At 40.9% G+C, this 19,881-nt stretch overlaps 1 protein-coding gene across 5 annotated transcripts in view; it reads left to right on the top strand.

The window, feature by feature from the left end:
• The first annotated feature begins 28 nt into the window (after window positions 1-28).
• LOC122560313 (transcription factor-like 5 protein) overlaps window positions 29-19,881 on the top strand; it is a 40,659-nt gene continuing 20,806 nt past the window's right edge. For 2 of the 5 annotated variants that reach the window (XM_087994705.1, XM_043710896.2), the window contains exons 1-3: window positions 29-1,336; window positions 2,454-2,637; window positions 18,682-18,766. In XM_087994705.1, coding sequence (XP_087850831.1) covers window positions 591-1,336; window positions 2,454-2,637; window positions 18,682-18,766 — 1,015 coding nt within the window. In that variant the 5' untranslated portion in view covers window positions 29-590. Of the gene's footprint in view, window positions 1,337-2,453; window positions 2,638-18,609; window positions 18,767-19,881 lie in introns of all 5 variants that reach the window. The other 3 variants (XM_087994704.1, XM_043710895.2, XM_043710897.2) reach the window with 2 other exon arrangements.

Raw genomic sequence — 19,881 nt, 5'->3', positions numbered from 1 at the left:
AAACTAGTTCCTGTAGATTTGTTTTCCCTAGCTGTTGTTGTTTCGCCCTCTGGTGCTCATTGTAAATGTTGTATTGATACGGAGGCAGTTGTGGGAGTGGGAGGCGGTGAAGTGGTTTTGTATTTTTAAACAGCTCGCGGTTATATGGGTGTGAACTCGTGCTGTGGGGTTTATCCCATTTAGCTCGTGGATCATTTGGACCTTCACCCACTCTCCCTGAAGGAGCTGATTTTTTTAAAATTAAGGGTATCTGAAGTTCAGAACCATTGAGTAGATAGTGAGACCCTCAGTTTGGTCACCACTGGAGGTGATGCAGGACGTTTGTGTGAGTTCACCATAGTCTTAATAAGGGACCCATACCCCAAGAATTGTGTTTTTGCCCTAAAAGTAATTTTAAAGCTTGTGTTTCAGAGTAGGAAAGTGTGAGTCTTCATTTTGTTTATCCCTCTGTATAAATTTGGTTCGGATTGTGAGGATATTATTTGCCTTAGATGGGTAAAGACTTCATTACCAAAGTGTAGGACACCTTTTTATTTGCTACCAAGGTTATTGTAGATGTGGGGAGATCACGTTCCAGTACTTTTAAATTGATGATGCTTTCATCTGAGGCTACGCCAGAGCCCCCCCATTCCCCATCTCATGATTCCAGATCCACGGATCCACCCCCAACCACTTGTGCCTCTGAGTGTCCTTTTACGGAGCCCGGACTGAACTTCACTAACTCTGATCTTAGCCTCGTTGATATGAGTGAAGTTGAATACACCCAACTACAGCATATCCTTTACTCTCACATGGAGTCCCAGCCAGTGGAGGGTGAACTGGAGACTCGTTTGAATCCTACTTTGTACCAGTCTACCAATTTAGCCAACCAGGCTCCATTTCCGACAGCCAGTTCAGTTAACCAAGTTCCTTATTCAACTGCCAGCTCTACCAACCAGAATCTATACCCAGTTACAAGTGCTACAAACCCAACCTCAGATTCTCACTATGTGGGTAATAGTCAATGTCTAGGGCATATTGATTTCCAAGAGTTAAAAATGATGCTTTTGAATGACCCTCCGTTACCTGTAAACAGCAGTAATAGTTTGCCAAATGTGGAGAAATTCTCACAAAATTCTTCTGCAGAAACTGCCCGACCTAATGGATTAACATTGAAAAACAGGGACATGGCAGGTAATTCAGACAAGGAGAAAAATTTAGGGGAAAATTCGATGGCAGGACAAGAGTCAAGATGCAAAACTGGACCCAGAGTTCGTCTTGAAGACAGATTTAATGCAATCCAAAATGAAAACCAGGATCAACAGGAGCTACAGGACTCTGGAGTTACATTTAACAAGTGTGTTTCTCAACTAGTCAACATTGAAATATTAAATCTACATGGAATTCAGAAAATAGTTATATAACTAGATTTAATAACTTTTGTAAAACCTGCCCATAAAAACAACCTATTGTTTTCATCATAGACAGAGTTAAGTCTAATGAATTGGAATAATTGGAAATGGGTAGTCTTCATGAAATTGGTTTCTGCCATCTAGTTTATTGACTGGTGTAGTTCCATGTTAAGAAGTGGCACAATAAATTTCCACTCACTAACAATAAATCTTTATTGGAATTTTTTCTGTATTAGCAAAATTCAATTTCCTTACCAAACATTTACAAATAAAATCTTTTTTAGAAATGGAAGTGCTTAACTATTTTAAGTATTATGTTGAGCAAGGTTAATACAGATCAGGATCCAGAACTTGTCAGACAACTTAGATCCACCGTGTAATGTTTTCAAGATAAGATGAATGTTATTCCAGGAAAAGAGCAAAGTAATCACTTCCTTTTGAAACTTGATTAAAATCTTACTGCTGAATAAATGTAAATACCCAAGTACCAAGTGCATATCCACTGCTGTGAAAGAGACATTTTGTGTTCTTATTCAGAATAGTTGAAGACCTTATCAATTTTGTTTGTATTAGGTTTATATTCATCAACTGTTTAGTTAAGCACTGCCATTTGTATTTGCAAACTAAATTATATCTTAATTAAAAATTACTCCACTATAACAATTTTGCCTTGAGCTCCGGTTTCCTTTAAGATCTCGGTTTAAGGAAAATACATTGAATTGTAAACACTGAATCAAGATTTGCTGTGTTCCAACTCTGCAGAAAAAAATAATATACAGTATTTTCATGTCCTTTTAATTAAATAGGTGGAATGACCATTCTAATCTCGCTTTTACTTGTCACGAAGATTATGGTGCAAATAAACAGGCATCAAAATGTTTTTAGTCATATTGATGAGTTTGCACTGTAAACACATCTTTTAAAAATTACAAATCTAAAATTGTGCAAAATGTTAATTTTTTTGAACCAGAGGCATTAGATGACTTGTATTAGGCAGTATAGCAAATGCTGTAACAGTGCACAGATGTATTTATTATCTGTTTTCCCTTTATTGTTCTGTAGTTTGGTTGCTTTGATCCGGCATCCCTCAGAGTTGATGGGGATACCTCTCCATCCACAACAAAACAAATGTACTACTTTAGTCAAGAGCAAGGCTGGAGCTCCTTCTGCTTTGCAGTTTGCATACCCTTTATACACACCAAATACATGTACACCAACTGGCAGTACTAGCTCTAGTCAAACTCAGGTAAGAAAGTTCTCTAACCAATTATGTAGATAAGAGAAAATTCTCCACCCAATTTCAGTAGAAATCTATTCCATTCACATAACATAAACTATGGTATTCTCCATTGTAATACTGTTCTTGGAGTATCAGTACTTGTTTTGATTGTTTCTCCTTGAGTGATCAGTACAAAGCATTTTATTGCAAACATTGGTAATTCTTATGTTACCTAGTAGAGTGTGCACTTTACAAAGAGAAGAAAGTCATGACAAGCATGTATAAATATTGATTCAAAGTGGTCTGTAAAGAATTTATAAATATCAATCTCTGTCATGGTGTTAATGCCTCAGAAAGAACATTACCTGCCTGATATCGGGCCAGTTTGCTCGCACCACAAATTGTTTCCTTATTTGATATTTCCAGTACTCCATGTAAAGAAATTTTTCGTGTTTATTCAAAATATAGACCAAGGAGAACTGTAATTGGAGCTAATATTTCCAAACAGTGTTATCTTAAATTTATCATTATATACTATATTTAAAATTCTTACACCGTCTTCAATGCCGTCTGTAAACAATGTAAACATTTGTTATGCTGCTTGTAGCTTATTTTTATTCATTCATGTGGTGTGGGCAGTATTTACTGTCCATCCTTAATTGTCCTTGAGAAGGTAGTGGGAAGTCACTTTTTTCAACCATTGCATTCCATCAGAGGTAGGTATACCAAATGTACTGGAAGGAAAGGAGTTGAAGGATTTTGACCCAGTGACTGTGAAACAACAGCATTATAGTCCCAAATCAGGATGGTAGTTGGCTTATAGGAGAACTTTTGCATCTGCTGCCTTCTCCTTCTAGATAGTACAGATCACTGGTTTGAAAGATGCTGTCAAAGGAGCATGACTGAATCACTGCAGTGCATCCTGTAGATGGTATGCCTTGCTTACCACTATGTATTGGTGAGGATGAGAGTTGATGTTGAAGATGAAGATGGTAGACAGGGTTGACAAATGGGCTAGTTTGTCCTGGATCTTGTTTAGCTTCTTGAGTTGTTGGAGCTGCACAAATCCAGACATGTACAGAGTTTTCTATCCCACTCCTGACTGTACTTTATAGTTGATAGACAGGCAATAAGTTGACAGGAGGTGAGTTATTTACTGCAGAGTTTCTAGCCTCTGATCTGCCTTTGCAGCCAAAGTACTTATATGGCTAGTTTCTGGTCACTGATAACCCTCTGAATTTTGATACTGGAGATGTAATAACATTGGCTGTCATGATGAAATAATTTGATTCTCTCTTGAAGAGGATCATTATCTGGCACATGTGTGGCACTATTGCCACTTGTTCCTTTCTGAGCCAAGCCTGGATGTTGTCTAGGTCTTCTTACACACTGACACGTGCTGCTTCAGTCTCTAAAGATTCACCATGGTACTGCAACACCATTGGGAGAAATTGAGGACTGCACATGCTGGAGAAGTCAGTTAAAAAGGTGGTACTAGAAAAGCACAGCAGGTCAGGCAGCATGCAAGGAGCAAGAGAGTCAATGTTCCAAGCATAAGCCCTTCAGGAATGCTCAACATCATTGTGCAGTCATTAATGGATACCTCCACTTTCAATTTTGAGGGCAGAAGATAACTGCTGATGCAACTAAAGAAGTTGGGCCTCGTACACTTTTTTTCTTGAGGAACTCCTCCAGTGATATTCTGGAATGGAGATTATTGACCCCCAACAACTATTACTTGTGTCAGGTACGATTCTAGCCAGCAGGGAGTTTTCTGGTAATTCCAATTGACTCCAATTTTGCTCTGTCTGTTTGATGGCACACTCAGTAAAATGCTGCCTTGATTAAGGTCAGCACCTTCACATCCTGCTTTCTGTGGAGAGGACAGTTTTCAAAATGACTAGGTATATACCCATGTTGTAACTACTGGAACAGCTTGGACAGGGGCATGGCTATTTCCAGAGTACAACTTTAGTACTACTGCCAGAATGTTTCAGGCTCATTGAACATGGCTTTGTGCATGGGAAATCATGTCTCACAAACTTGATTGTTACTTTTTCAAAAAACTCAGGATTGATGAGGGCAGAGCAGTGGATGTAATCTATATGGACTTCAGTAAGGCGTTCGACAAGGTTCCCCGTGGGAGACTGGTTAGCAAGGTTAGATCTCACAGAATACAGGGAGAACTAGCCATTTGGATACAGAACTGGCTCAAAGGTAGAAGACAGAGGGTGGTGATAGAGGGTTGTTTTTCAGACTGAAGGCCTGTGACCAGTGGAGTGCCACAAGGATTGGTGCTGGGTCCACTACTTTTCTTCATTTATATAAATGATTTGGATGCAAGCATAAGAGGTACAGTTAGTAAGTTTGCTGATGACACCAAAATTGGAGATGTAGTGGACAGCGAAGAAGGTTACCTCGGATTACAACAGGATCTGGGCCAATGGGCTGAGAAGTGGCAGATGGAGTTTAATTCGGATAAATGCAACGTGCTGCATTTTGGGAAAGCAAATTTTAGCAGGACTTATACACTTAATGGTAAGGTCCTAGGGAGTGTTGCTGAACAAAGAGTACAGGTTCATAGCTCCTTGAAATTAGAGACGCAGGTAGATAGGATAGTGAAGAAGGCCTTTGTATGCTTTCCTTTATTGGTCAGAGTACAGGGGTTGGGAGGTCATGATGCGGCTGTACAGGACATTGGTTAGGCCACTGTTGGAATATTGCGTCCAATTCTGGTCTCCTTCCTATCTGAAAGATGTTGTGAAACTTGAAAGAGTTCAGAAAAGATTTACAAGGATGTTGCCAGGGTTGGAGGATTTGAGCTATATGGAGAGGCTGAACAGGCTGGAGCAGTTTTCCCTGAAGCGTCGGAGGCTGAGGTGGTGAACTTGTAGAGATTTACAAAATTATGAGGGATATGGATAGGATAAATAGACAAAGTCTCTTCCCTGGGGTCAGGGAGTCCAGAACTAGAGGGCATAGGTTTAGGGTGAGGGGAAAGATATAAAAGAGACCTATGGGGCAACTGTTTCACACAGAAGATGGTACGTGTATGGAATGAGCTGCCAGAGGAAGTGGTGGAGGCTGGTACAATTGCAACATTTCAGAGGCATTTGGATCGGTATATGAATAGGAAGGGTTTGGAGGGATATGGGCTGGGTGCTGGCAGGTGGGACTAGATTGGGTTGGGATATCTGGCTGGCATGGACGGGTTGGACTGAAGGGTCTGTTTCTATGCTGTGCGTCTCTGTGACTCTAAATCGTTGCCTTTGAAGTATCCAGTGTCTTTAAATGTGTTTTTATATCATATCAAGTGAATTAATTTGGCTGAAGATCTCAGGAGTAAACAGAAGTCGATCTTCCACTTGACACTTTTAGCTGAAGATTAATGCAATTGCTTCAGCCTTGTCTTATACACTGACAGTTGGGATCTTCTGGGAATATTTGTGGTGCACCCTCTTCTGTTACTTGTGAATGTTGGACAATGAAATAATGAATGAGGCAGGGCTGCAGATCTGCTGATTGTGTAATTGCTTTGCCCTGTTTAATGCATCCTGCTACTGCTCTTGGTGAACTTCAGTATTGTACCTTCATCAGGCTGATGCTACTTTCAGTATGCTTAGTGCTGCTTCTGGCATGTCTTATGTGCTTTTCAATGAACTAAGTTTGGAACCTGGTTTGATAGTACAGGTAGAGTTGAGGTGGTGTTGAGCATTAAGGTTACAAGTATTTTTTATTCATCATGGCATGTGGACGCCATTATCTATACCCATCATTAATTGCTTTTGTGAAGGTGGTGGTAAGCTGCCTCTTGAAACGCTGCTGTCCAAAAGCCATTAGAATTTTGGCCCAGTGACACTGAAGGAAGGGTGATAATATTTCTAAGTCAGGATAGTGAATAGCATCAAGTGAAATATGCAGATGTTGGTGTTCCAATGCTGCCTTTGTTTGGCTAGATGGAAGTGATCATAGGTTTAGAAAGCGTTGTCTGAGGAGCCTTGGTGGGTTTCTGCAGTGTATCTTGTAGAAAGTACACATTGATGCTATGGAGCATCAGTGGTGAAGGGAATTAAAGTTTGTGGATGTGGTGCCAATCAAGCAGGCTGCATTGTCCCAAATGGCATCAAACTTCAGTCTTGTTGGATTAGTGTAGCTCCAGATAAGTGGGGTGTATTTCATTGCACTTCTTCTGGCTAGTGGACAGGCTTTGCGCAGACATAACATTAGTTACTTACTGCAAGATTCCTAGCCTCTGACCTACTCTTGTAGCATCATCATTTATATGGCTAGTCTAGATCAGTTTCTGGGCAGTGGTAACTCCCAGATTGTTAATAATGGGGGATTCAGTGATTATAGACAGTCATTGTCTGCCAGTAGTGTTGTGCAGCATCACTTGTTATTTGTCAGGAGTCACAAATGGTGCTGAACATTATACAGTGACCAGTGGACATCTGAATGCAACTCTGCTGCTATAAACAGCACCTCATGGATTCCCAGTTTTGAGTTTCTAGATCCACTTGAAATCTATCCCATTTAGTAGTTATGGCATACAACATGACAGAAGGTATCCATTGTGGAATTTGTGTTTTGGGATTAATCTCCTCAAGGACTGTAATGTGGTCACTTCAACCGATATTGTCATGGATTGCTGTGTCTGTGACAGTTAAATTGGCGAGGACCAGATCACATAGATTTTTTTTTTCCCCCCTCTTAATCCCTTAATGTGTCACAAATGCAGTCTGATACGATGTTCTTTAGGTTTTCACCAGTTCACTCAGTAGTGCTTCTGTTGTGCCCCTCTTGATCTTGGAAATTAAAGTCAACTCTCCCAGTCTGGCTAAATTTTGTCAGCAAGAGAAACTTTACAGGGTTTGCTGGTGATGTTTCCAGTGCTTAGTTGCTGTGTGGGTTACTCCGTTTTGTTCCTTTTACAGTCATAGAGATGTCCAGTACGGAAACAAACCCTTCGCTCCAACTCGTCCATGCTGACCAGATATCCCAAATAAATCTAGTCCCATTTGCCAGCATTTGGCCCATATCCCTTTAAAGCCTTTCTATTCATATACCCAGCCAGATGCCTTTTAAATGTTGTACTTTTACCAGCCTCCACCACCTCCTCTGGCAGCTCATTCCATACACGTGCCACCCTATGCATGAAAAAGTTGCCCCTTAGGTCCCTTTTAAATCGTTCCCCTCTCACCTTAAACCTGTGCCCTCTAGTTTTGGACTCCCCCACCCCAGGGAAATGACCTTGTCTATTCACTGTATCCAAGCCCCTCATGATTTTATAAACCTCTATAAGGTCACCTCTCAGCCTCTGCTTCTCCAGGGAAAATAACCCCAGCCTATTCAGCCTCACACCCTCCAACCCTGACAATATCCTTGTCAATTTTTCTGAGCCCTTTCAGGTTTCACAACATCCTTCCTATAACAGGGAGACCAAAATTACATGCAGTATTTCAAAAGTGGCCTGTACAATATCCTGTACAGTTGACAGTTTAAAACGTTATTTAGCTGCTTCCCTGTTTTGAACAAGTTTCTCTAAGGCCAGCTGTGAATTTTGCTGTTTGTTAATTTTTCTTAGATGACTCCGATGTCCAGTGATACTTGAAATCAAACAGCAAATCAGTCAGCTATTCAGATTCCCTGCTGGGTCAGACAGCAGCACAGATTTATGTATCCATTTGATTCACATCCCATGTGGACACCACCTTTATTTGTCTTCCTCCATTTTAAAGTGCTGTTGTTTTGATCTCCCTTTCCCCCCCCCCGCCCCCCCAAAGTTCTAAAGCAATGCAACAGCTTATCAAACAATAATTATTGCTCCTATAATTCAAGGAAATCAGCTCCAACACTGAAAATACCTCAAACAGGAGCAACTCTTATAGCCATAGTTTTTCCCATCCTCCTCCTTCGAGTACCCAGAATCCTTTTCTTAGATTTTATCAGTTTTGATGTAACTGAGTGGCTAAGTCCACTGCATTTCTGTAGTTAGAAATCACGTGTAGGCCAGACCAAGTGAGGATTTCAATAAGAGCAAAATACTGCAGCTACTGGAAATCACAAATAAAAACAGTGGTGGAGAAATGCGTGGGTCTGGCAGCTTCACTGGAGACTAACAGAATTAATGTTGCAAATCCAATATTCTGTTCTGAAGAATAGTCATATCAGACTCAAAACAAGTCTGTTTTTCTCTCCTCAAATGCTGCCAATCCTGCTGAGTTTATCCAGCATTTTGGTTTTATTTCAGGTAAGAATAATACTCCCCTTAAGGGCATTAGTAAACAAGATAGGTTTTTACAACAGTAAACAATGTTTTCTTCCTTGGCATTCATTTCAGATTTATTAATTGAATTCAAATTTCACCATTGATCGTGGTGAGATTTAAACTCATTTTCTCAGAAAATTAGCATGAGCCGTTGGATTGTTAGTCCAGTGACAATATCACCATGCCACAAGCTCCCCCTTAATGTTACTGCTGCCTGCCATCTGTTATGGTGTGTCATGCTCATCAGTTGTCGTCATTCTGCCATATCCACTAACTCATCTGCGACCACTTTGTGACATTGATTTCCTATGCTTAAGTTGATCACCACTAGAAAAGATGTCTAGTTTTTCACCCGGATCAAAAAATGAAATACTGGTGTTTTGTTACGATGATCTCTCGATGATTGATTGCGCCCACTTTTTTTTTTCCCATTTATGGGATTAGAATGTTGCTGGCAAAGCCAATATATATTGTTCACTCCCAGTTGCCCTTGAGAAGGGGTGATGAGCTGTATTCTTAAACCATTGCAATCTGTGTGTTGTGGATATGCTCACTGTGCTATTCAAGAAGTAGTTCCAGGTCTTTCAACCAGTGCTAGTGAAGGAAAACTATAGTTTGTAAAGTCCATACCTTTTTAATTGTGTGTATTTTCTGATTATGGCCTAAAATAGGAAGAGCATTGTTTACAAAACCAAGGATTGTAGAAAGGATTACTGCTTTATTTTTAGTAGGCAGGTTACACACACATTGTCAGTGCCGTTGTACTGCTACTTGTCCAATCAGTTTGGGGAAAAAAGTCACAACACGTGATCTGGTGTCAGATGATGTGTCCAGAGTGAGATTCAGCTGGCAACAAATAGCCAATTGGTCTGTTGAGTGGTGACCAATTATGCATGCCAACAACTATATAACTGGCTTCCACATACCTAAGTATCTTCTGTGTGATTGCTCGGTAAGAGGTAATCAGACCTCTGAAAAGGAAGGTGCTGTTTCTTTCCTCTCAATTTAAAAAAAACACCTCAACTGAAGAAAGTCAGTTTATTTTTCTTCATCAGTTTCTGTAAGCTGTGGCTTTTAATCAATAAGTCAAAAACTTTATAAATATGAACCAGTCATTCTGAGCTCTTGCAAGCAAGTGAAATTATCTGAAGAAAGAAGATCATGTCGGGCAGTGTAGTCTGAGGTAACTGATGAGTTCGAACATAACTGCTTTGAGTTGGTGGACTAGTCCATATTCAAGACCTCAGTCGCCAACCTAAATGAGTATGCTACAATTGTCACAAACTTCATCATTGTACAGGACTGCATGCCAAATAAATTAATTGGAGTGTTCCCCAACTGAAAATAATGGATAAATCGAGAGATCCACTCCCTACTGATATCCAGGTCTGAGGCATTCAAGTCGGGTGGCCCTGACCTGTCCAGAAAATCTAGTTACGGCCTTCTCAAAGCCATTAGGGCTGCCAAGATACAATACCAGACTAAGATAGAATCCCAGACTAGCCACACAAACACCCATCATCAATTGTGACAAGGCTTATATGATATAATGGGCTACAAAACTAAGTTGAGTGGAATCGCTGGCAACAACACATCCCTCCCCAATGAGTTCAACGCATTCTATGCTTGTATTGAAGAGAAGGTTAGTGAAATAATATCACCTGCCCCAAAAGCCTCTGATGCCCCTCTATCCATAGTCACTGCTGCAGACATCAGAAGGGCCTTCTTGAGGGTGAATCCATGAGAAGCGACTGGCCCAGATGGAGTCCCTGGCAATACACACAGGTTATGCGCAGACTGGCTGTTGGCAGTATTCACTGACATCTTTAACCTCTCCTTACTCTGACCTGAGGTTCCCACTGGCTTCAATATCATCTCGCTGCAAAAGAAAAATCAGGCACATGCCTTAATGACTACTGCCTGGTGGCTCTAACATCCATCAAAATGAAGTGCTTTGGGAGGTTAGTCATGGCACACATCCACTCCAGCTTCCCAAATTGCCCTGATCCTCGACTATTTCCTTACTGTTGTAACAGGTCCACAGTCGACACCATTCTCCGTTTAAGTCATATTCTACTTTATTTTTAATTCTTCATGCCAAAGTGAACAACTTCACATTTTCCCACATTATCTTCCATCTCCCAGATGTTTGCACACTTACTCAACCTATCTGTGTTTATCTGCAACTTCCTTATGTGTTCTCCACATATACTTTCCTACCTATCTTAGTGTCACCTGAGAATTTAGCTATCAAGTCATCATTCCCTCATATAAGCCATTGATGTAAAGAGTAAAAGAAAAACTGGGGTCCCAGCACAGATTACTGCAGGACTCCACTTGTCACATTCTGCCAAAGAAAGATCCATTTGTGTTCTGTTTTAGCCAGCTAATCTTCTATTCATGCTAATATGTTATCCCCCAAACGATGAGCTTTCATTTTCCGCAATAGTATTTATTATAGAGCCTTAGCAAATGCCTTTCTGAAAAGCATGTTTTACTCTTTCAAGCAAATCCAATAAATTGGTGAAACACTATTTCATGCTGAGTATTCCTAATTACCTGGTGTTTTTGTAAGTGCACTGCCATAATCTCTTTAATGATCAATTCTAACATCTTTCCCTTGAAAGACATCAGTTAACTAGCCTATTTTTCTGCCTCCCTCCCTTCTTGACTAGAGGGTTTATATTTGCTTCTTTCCAGTCCAGTGGAACTTTTCTAAGGTATTTTGAAAAATTTAACGCCAATACATCTACTATCTCATTAACAACCTCTGTTAAGACCCTAAGATTAAGACTGCCTGGAATAGAGACTTGTGAGCCCACAATTCCATCAATTTACTTGGTACCACTTCCCTTGTGATTGCAATTTCGACAAGTTCCTGTTTTCCTCCAGGTGCTCCGGTTTCCTCCCACAATCCAAAGATGTGCAGGTTAGGTGGATTGGCCGTGCTAAACTGCCCCATGTTCAGAAATGTGCAGGTTAGGTGCATCAGTCTAGGGTAAATGCAGAATAGTAGGGGAATGGGTCTAGGTGCTTTACTCTTCGGAGGTTCAGTGTGGACTTGTTGGGCCAAATGGCCTGTTTCCACACTGGAGGGATTCTATGATTCTATCTCCTGACTTGGAGCTGTTACTGGAATTTTCTTTGTATTTTGTATAGTGAAGAAAGAAGCAAAATATTTATTCATTTCATTTACAATTTCTTTATCTATTAACTTCCCATTCTCACTCTCAAGGGGACAAATATTCACTTTTTTCACTCTTTTCAGAAGGCCATAATTGGTTCTTCAGCCTATTCCGCCACTAAATCAAATCATGCTGATCTAGCAATAATCATGTCCAATTTCTTGGCCTTTCCCAATAACCCTTGATTCCCCTACTGATCAGAAATCTGTTTATCTCCAGTTTGAATGTAGAGTCATTAAGTTCTACAGCATGGAGACAGACCCTTCAACTCACACTGGTCCCTGCCGACCAAAATATCCATCCGTAGTAAATCCATGTCCCTGCACTTGGTCCAGATCGTTCTAATCGTTTCCTGTCCATGTATTTGTCCAAATGTCTTTTAAATGTTGTTTAATCCTGCCTCAACCACTTCTGCTGGCAGCTCATTCCATATGTGTACCAGCTGATGCCTTCTAGTCCTTGATTCCCCAACCTTGGGAAAAAGACTATCCATGTCTGTAATGATCTTAAGTAGACAAGCAGGAGCCTGGAAGAGCACAGCATGCCAGGCAGCATCAAGAGATGGAGAAGTCCAACGTTTCGAGTGTAACCCTTCTTCAGGAATGGAGGTGGGGTTAGTGAGAGTTGCAGATAAAGATGAGGGGGGGAAGGTTATGGGTGGGTGGAGGGACAGAATGGTGAGGTGGTGATAGGTGAATACAGGTGATATGTACGATCTGTTATATTGATAGGAGGAATGAATCCAGTTGGTAGCTAGAAGGGTGGGTCGGTCAGCGGGATGGAAGGAAGGAAGCGGGGCTGGAAAGGGAGTCGGGGGATGGGTGGGAAGGTTATTTGAAATTAGAAAACTCTCCAGATGGAAGATTAAGTGCTGTTCCTCCAATTTGCAGTCTGATTCACTATGGCATTGGAGGAGACTGAGGATAGACATGTCAGAGAGGGAGTGGCAAGGGGAATTGAAATAGTTGGTGACTGGGAAGTCAGGTCTGCCCATATGGGCCTGGCTGAGATGTGCCCTTAGTTTACGTTTTGTCTCACCAATGTAGAAAAGGCTACATCAGCAGCACCAGATACAATAAACTTGATCTTGTACACTTCTATGAGATCCCCCCCCCCCCCCCCCATCACCAACACTCTATTTTTAGAAAAACTCCTAGATTGTTCAACCTCTCTGTAAAACTCAGACCCTTGAGTCCTGACAACATCTTTGTAAATTTCTTCTTCACTCTTTCCAGTTTAATATTATCTTTCCTACAGCAAGGTGACCGAAACTGAATGCAATACATGAAGTGTGGCCTCCCCAACATCCATACAACTGCAACATAACTTCCCAACTTGTATGCTAAATGCCCGGACTGATGAAGGTCAGTGTGCCAAAAGCCTTCTTCAACTGCCCTATCTACCTGTGATTCCACTTTCAGAGAACCGTGCACCTGAACTCCAAGGTCCCTCTATTCCACTATAGTCCTTAAGGCCCTATCATTCGAATGAAACTTCTACCTTGATTTGACTTTCCAAAATTCAAGACCTAATACTTAACTATATCATCTCCATTTGCCATTTCCCGGCCCACTTCCCCAGGTGATCAAGATCCTGCTGCAATTTCTGATAACCTTCCTGATTGTCCATGATACGACCTATTTTAGTTCATCTGCAGATTTACATGCCTTGTACATTCTCATTCAAATCATTGATACAGATAACAAGGTGGACCATGGGCAGCATGGTGGCTCAGTGATTAGCACTGCTGCCTCACAGTACCAAGGACCCGGGTTCAATTCCTGTTTTGGGCGACTGTGTAGAGTTTGCACGTTCTCCCCGTGTATGCATGGGTTTCTTACGGGTGCTCCGGTTTCCTCCCGCAGGCTACAGATGTGCAGGTTAGGTGAATTGGCCATGCTGAATTGCCCATTGTATGAGGTGCATTCGTCAGGGGTAAATTTAGAGTAGGGGAATAGATCTGGATGAGTTACTCTTCGGAGGATCAGTGTGGACATATTGGGCCAAATAACCTGTTTTTATACTGTATGGAATCTAATCTAAACAGCAATGGGCCCAGTACCGAGCCCTGAGGCACACCACTAGTCACAGACTTCCAGTCCAACAAGCATCCTTCCACTATTACCCTTTGCTTCCATACCATTAAGCCAATTATGAATCCAATTTGCCAGCTTTCCTTGGATTCAGGTGACCTAACTTTCCACAGCAGCCTACCATGCGGAACCTTATCAAAGGCCTTACTGAAATCCATGTGGCCTACATCTTACCACCTTGCTCTTATCAACCTTCCTGGGCACTTCATCAAAGAACTCTAACAAATTTGAGGCATGATCTCCCATGCACAAAGCTATGCTGACTATTCCTAATCAAACCCTGTCTTTCCAAATGCATGTATATCTTATGCCTCAGCATTTTCTCAAGTAATTTACCTGCCACAGATGTGAGGATCAGTGGTCTGGAGTTCCCAGGCTTTTCTTTGCAGCCCTTCTTATATAAGGGCACAACATTCACTACCCTCTTGTCTTCTGTGACCTTACCTATGGCTAACGATGTTGCAAATATATTAACCAGGGACTCCGCAATTTCTTCTCTCGCACTTTGCAGCATTCTTGGATATATCTGGTCAGGACCAGGAGATTTCTCCACCTTCATACATTCTAATATGTCCGACAACTTCCCCAATTGTGATATGGACTGTCTCCAAAATATCATCACAAACTTCCCCAAGTTTCCAAGTCTTCATGTCACAGAGGAGAAATATTCATTGAGGACCTCGCCCATCTCCTGCAGTTCCACACATACATGTCGACTTTGGTACTTGAGGGGTCCTATTCTCTCTGAAGTTATTCTTTTTCCTTTTAATATACTTAAAGAGCCTCTTTTTCTTCACCTTAACCCTCTTAGCCAAGGCTATCTTGTGCCCCCTTTTTGCCCTCCTGATTTCTGGTGGCTCAGTGGTTGGCACTGCTACCTCTCAGCACCAGGGACCCAGGTTCGATTCTAGCCTCAGACAACTGTGTGGAGTTTGCACATTTTCCCCATGTCTGCGTGGGTTTCCTCCGGGTGCTCCAGTTTCCTCCCACAGTCCCGACATGTGCAGGTCGGATGAATTGGCCGTGCTAAATTGCCCATCGTGCTAGGTGCTTTTGTTAGAGGGAAATGGGTCTGGGTGGGTTACTCCTTGGAGGGTCAGTGTGGACTTGTTGGGCTGAAGGGTTTGTTTCCATGCTGTAGGGAATCTAGAAAAACAGAATACACAAGGACTTTGTCCCAACAGCTCTCTGTGGCAAGGAGTTCCAAAGACACTTGACGCTGTAAGAGAAGACATTCCTCCTCATCTTCTTTTTAAATTGATATCCCTTTATTCTGAGACTATATGCTCCTCTCAGAGAAACACCCTCTCAGCATTTACTCTGTTAAGCCCCTTAAGCATTCTATGTTTCAATGATATTACTTTTCATTCTTCTAAACTCCAGGGAGTAGAGTCTCAACTTGTTTGACTTTTGCTCATAAGGCAATCTTTCCAAACCAGGAACTGTCTCTGAACTAGCTCAATGAAATGATTTTTCCTTTAAATAAGGGGACCAAAACTGTTCATAAACATTCAGATGTGGTCTCTCTAGCACCTTGTACAGTTGCAGTCAGACTTCCTTACTCTTATACTCCAATCCCCTTGAAATAATTGTGAACATTCCATTAGCTTTCCTTATGACTGATGCATCTGAGAGCTCGTTTTGTGTTGTGTGCGCAAGTAGCCTCCTCCCCCCTTCTTTTGTGTTGGAGCTTTCTGCAGTTTTTCTCCATTTAAATCATGCTCTTTTTCATTTCTTACAATACTTTTAGAAACTCTTGCTTTGTATTTTAACATTCATAACTAGCTTCCTGTCATATTCTAATGACTTTGTTCTAACTAATCTTTAAGTAATTTTCTGCTGCTCTTTATCCTGACTAATCACTTGACCTTCCACTTCTCTTTGCACAGTTATATGCTTTTTGTTTAATTTTGATGCTTTCCTGAACATACAGTGGATCTTTCTTTTAAAACTTTTGAGTATTAAAATCATATAGCGCAGAAGAGGCTCTTTGGCCCATTGAGCCTGTGCCGACGTACCTACACTAATTCCACTTTCTAGCACTTGGCCCATAGCCTTATATGTTATGACATTTCAAAGACTCATCCAAGCACCTTGTAAAATTTGTGATGTTTCCCATCTTAATTGCCTTCGCAAACAACGCATTTCTAAATCTCCTGTCGTTCACCTTAAAATTATCCCCTGTCATATTGACTCTTCAGCTGAGGAACAGCTGTTTCCTATCCACCCTGTTCATGTCCCTCATAATTTTATACACCTCACTCATGTACCCCTCAGTTTTTTTTCTGCTGTAAAGAAAATAACCCAGGCTTATCCAGCTTCTCTTTGTAACTAAAATGCTCCAACACAGGCAACATCCTGGTGAATTTCCTCTGCACCCCCTTCTCTGAATCATATTCTTCCAGTACTATGGCATTCAGAACTATATGCAGTTCTCCAGTTGAGTGAACCAAACATTTGTACTGTTCCAAAATAACCTTCATGCTCTTATAATCTATGTTACGACTGATCAAGGCAAGTGCTCAATATGACCTCTTAGCCACCCCGTCCTGCTGCCTTGAGGGATCTGTGTACATGCACTCCAAGATGTTTCTGTTCGTCTGAGATTCCTACTGTCTTGCCATTCAATGAGTACTTCCTTGTCTTGTTACTACTTCTGAAATGCATTACCTCTCATATTCTGTATTCCGAAATATTCGCTTGAGTCTCCAGTCTAGTATGCCAGTTCACTTCAGCTAGCTCAGCTTTCATGGCCACACTTGCCCTTATTTAGGTTTAAAATAGCACTCTTGGAGCTAATATTTCCCTTCCAAACTGGATGCATAATTCAATCATTTTATGGTAACTTCTACATACAATGCTAAGTCTAGTAAGTTACAAAACATCCTGTTCTAAGAAACTATCCAAAAGCATTCTGTGAACTCCTTATTCAGGCTACTACTCCCAGTTTGATTTTTCCAGTTTATAAGTCAATTAAAGCCACCCCATAATTCCTGATGATCTTTTACCGTAAGTACCCAACCTTCCTTTTTTTTATATTTCAACCTGTTACTGTCAGCAGACCTGCGAACCACTCCCATTTGTGATTTTGTTTTTCCTCTACTATTCCTATTTTTATACAAATCAATTCCATGCTGATCTCCTGAACCAAGTTCATCTCTAACTATTGCACAATGATTAACAGATCTTTGATTAACAGATCTCCCACTCCACCTTTACCTAACTTCCTTTTTTCTCTTAAATGTCATATATCCCTCATTATTCAGGACATACCTGGTCATCTTAAAGCCACGTTGCTGTAATAGCAATCAAATTTAATTTATTAAATTAATTGCATGTGATCAATTTGTGTTTTTTTTAATGGAGGCTGCAAGCATTGAAATACCGGATTTTTTGTTTTATCTTTTTGATATCACTAACATCTAGTCTTTATTGTTTATGCATTCCAAATGTGTCTTGTTTTGTCTCTGCCTCTTCCTCTCACTCCTTGACCATCAATTGACATATTACTATTTTCCTCTCTCACCATATCTCTATTCTCTGAAATGTCACATTTCCATGTTTGATCGCTTGCCCCAATGGTGGCTCAGTAGTTAGCACTGCTACCTCGCAGCACTAAGGTCCCACGTTCAATTCCAGCCTCTGGCGACTGCCTGTGTGGAGTTTGCACATTCTCCCCGGGTCTGCGTGGATTTCCTCCAGGTGCTCCAGTTTCCTCCCACAGTCCAAAGATGTGCAGGTCAGGTGAATCGGCTATGCTAAATTGCCCATAGTGTTAGGTGCATTAGTCAGAGGGAAATAGGTCTGGGTGGGTTACTCTTCGGAGGGTCGAAGGATTTGTTTCCACACTGTAGGGAATCTAATCTAATCTATATAGTTATAACCCTCTCTGCTTCCCTAATTATGCTGGCCCCAGTACAGTTCAGGTGTAGATCAAGCCCTCACTTTCCCCAATACTGATGTCAGCGGCCTGCAAACCAGAACCCAATTCTCCCATGCTAGTCGTTGAGCCATGTAATTTTTTTTAATGAACTTGATGCTAAATTGCACACAATGTAGAAATTATAACCTTTTTAAATTTAACTATTAACTGTCACCTGTTCCAGTCACTGAGACCGTGTGCAGCCAGTATCTGACATCTCCCAATTATATCATTGTTTTGTTTTAAGAAAGCTGTCACAGTATTGTGGGAAGCCTCAGTTTGCTCATACATTATAAATCTAATGCTGTCTGAATTTATTTTTAATTTGCATACAAGATCAAAATTCAGATCTTTAATAATTTTAAGGTGGTTAAAAGCGCTAGTTGGGCATTAATTATGTTATAATGTTCAGAAACACTGACAATGTATTACAGCTTACACTTAACATTAAAAATGGTTCTTAATAATGTTTTAGTGGCTATTAGTTTAATGTGGTGACAGATAACTGGTTCATCTAATTGGCTTTAATAGGGTGCACATGCTCTAGAGTCTGCCAGCCCTCAGGAGCTTGCCCTGCCAAGGACATTCTCTTTATGTTTCCAGCAGGAACTCCAATCTGCCAGACAGGCACTGAGTAACTGCAACAGAAGCAAACCTTTACCTGAGCAAGTCTGGATTAAGGTAGAAGGTAAAAAAAACACACCTGCTTTATTTACATTTAGCTGTCGTATAATTTATATCCATGAAAATGTGGACAATTTTGCAGGGAACATTTTTTCTTTTTATTGGTAAGTATTAAGGAAGAACAACTATTTTCTGTAGCTTGTAATTGTGCTGCTCTATGAAGCTGAAAGAAGGTTCCTGGTTTAATCTCCACTTCTCATAAATTAAATTATCTCTACTGAAGAAGCATTACATATGGCCCTGGGCTACAAACTGATACCTGTTCCTTGAGAGAAAGTGTTTTTTGACTGTTATACACAAGAAGATAACTTTTTTTGAACAGTGTCTTCATTGACAGTTTTAGTGAGTTTTATTTCAGTTAGCTCTCACCCCATTGTTTACTAAAACCCCATATTTATACAACAAATTCACATGCAATTAACTCTTAATATATCCATCACATGTTCCTTCAACCCATTAGGTCTCAGGCACCCCTTTAAAACCATATTAAATGATGACGTTCCCTTTTTTTAAGTAATCTAATTTATGTATATAAAACACAAATAAAACAAAATGTACAAGATGGCAATTCACTGTAATTAGCTTTTTTAACTACTTGTACATTAAACTTCCAAGCATTATTTTTCCAGAATGTCCAAGTTTCCAAGAGGTTGTTCCTTTCTTTGTAATAGCAGTCCTGGTGTCATGCAGTGTGCCTCAATGACTACTGCCCAATGATTCTGACCTCCATAGTTATGCAATGCTTTGAGAGGTTAGTCATGGCACACATCAACTTCAGCCTACCAAATTACCTTTGATCCTTTGCAAATTGCCCAACGGCTCAACAGGTCCACAGTGGACGCCATCCCCCAGCCCAACTCTCATACCTGGAACATCTGGATAACAAAGATACCTATGTCAGGCTCCTACTTATTGACTACAGTTTGGCCTTTAACACCATAATTTCAATCTCTACACTCTGAGACCTAGATCTCAGATCTTCCTCTGTAACTAGATTCATGACTTCTTGACCCAGAGGTGACAACACCTCCACCATTACTGTCAACACTGGCATCCCGCAAGGCTGCATACTCAACCCCTTCTTCACTCCTTGTGACTGTGTGGCCAAATTCAGTTCTA

The sequence above is a fragment of the Chiloscyllium plagiosum genome, unplaced genomic scaffold, assembly GCF_037043375.1.
Source record: "Chiloscyllium plagiosum isolate Xiang-an unplaced genomic scaffold, Cpla_swu_hap1 HiC_scaffold_15, whole genome shotgun sequence".
NCBI lineage: Eukaryota > Metazoa > Chordata > Chondrichthyes > Orectolobiformes > Hemiscylliidae > Chiloscyllium > Chiloscyllium plagiosum.
The sequence above is the reverse complement of the archived record's forward strand: the minus strand, read 5'-3'. Positions and strand labels throughout refer to the sequence as shown.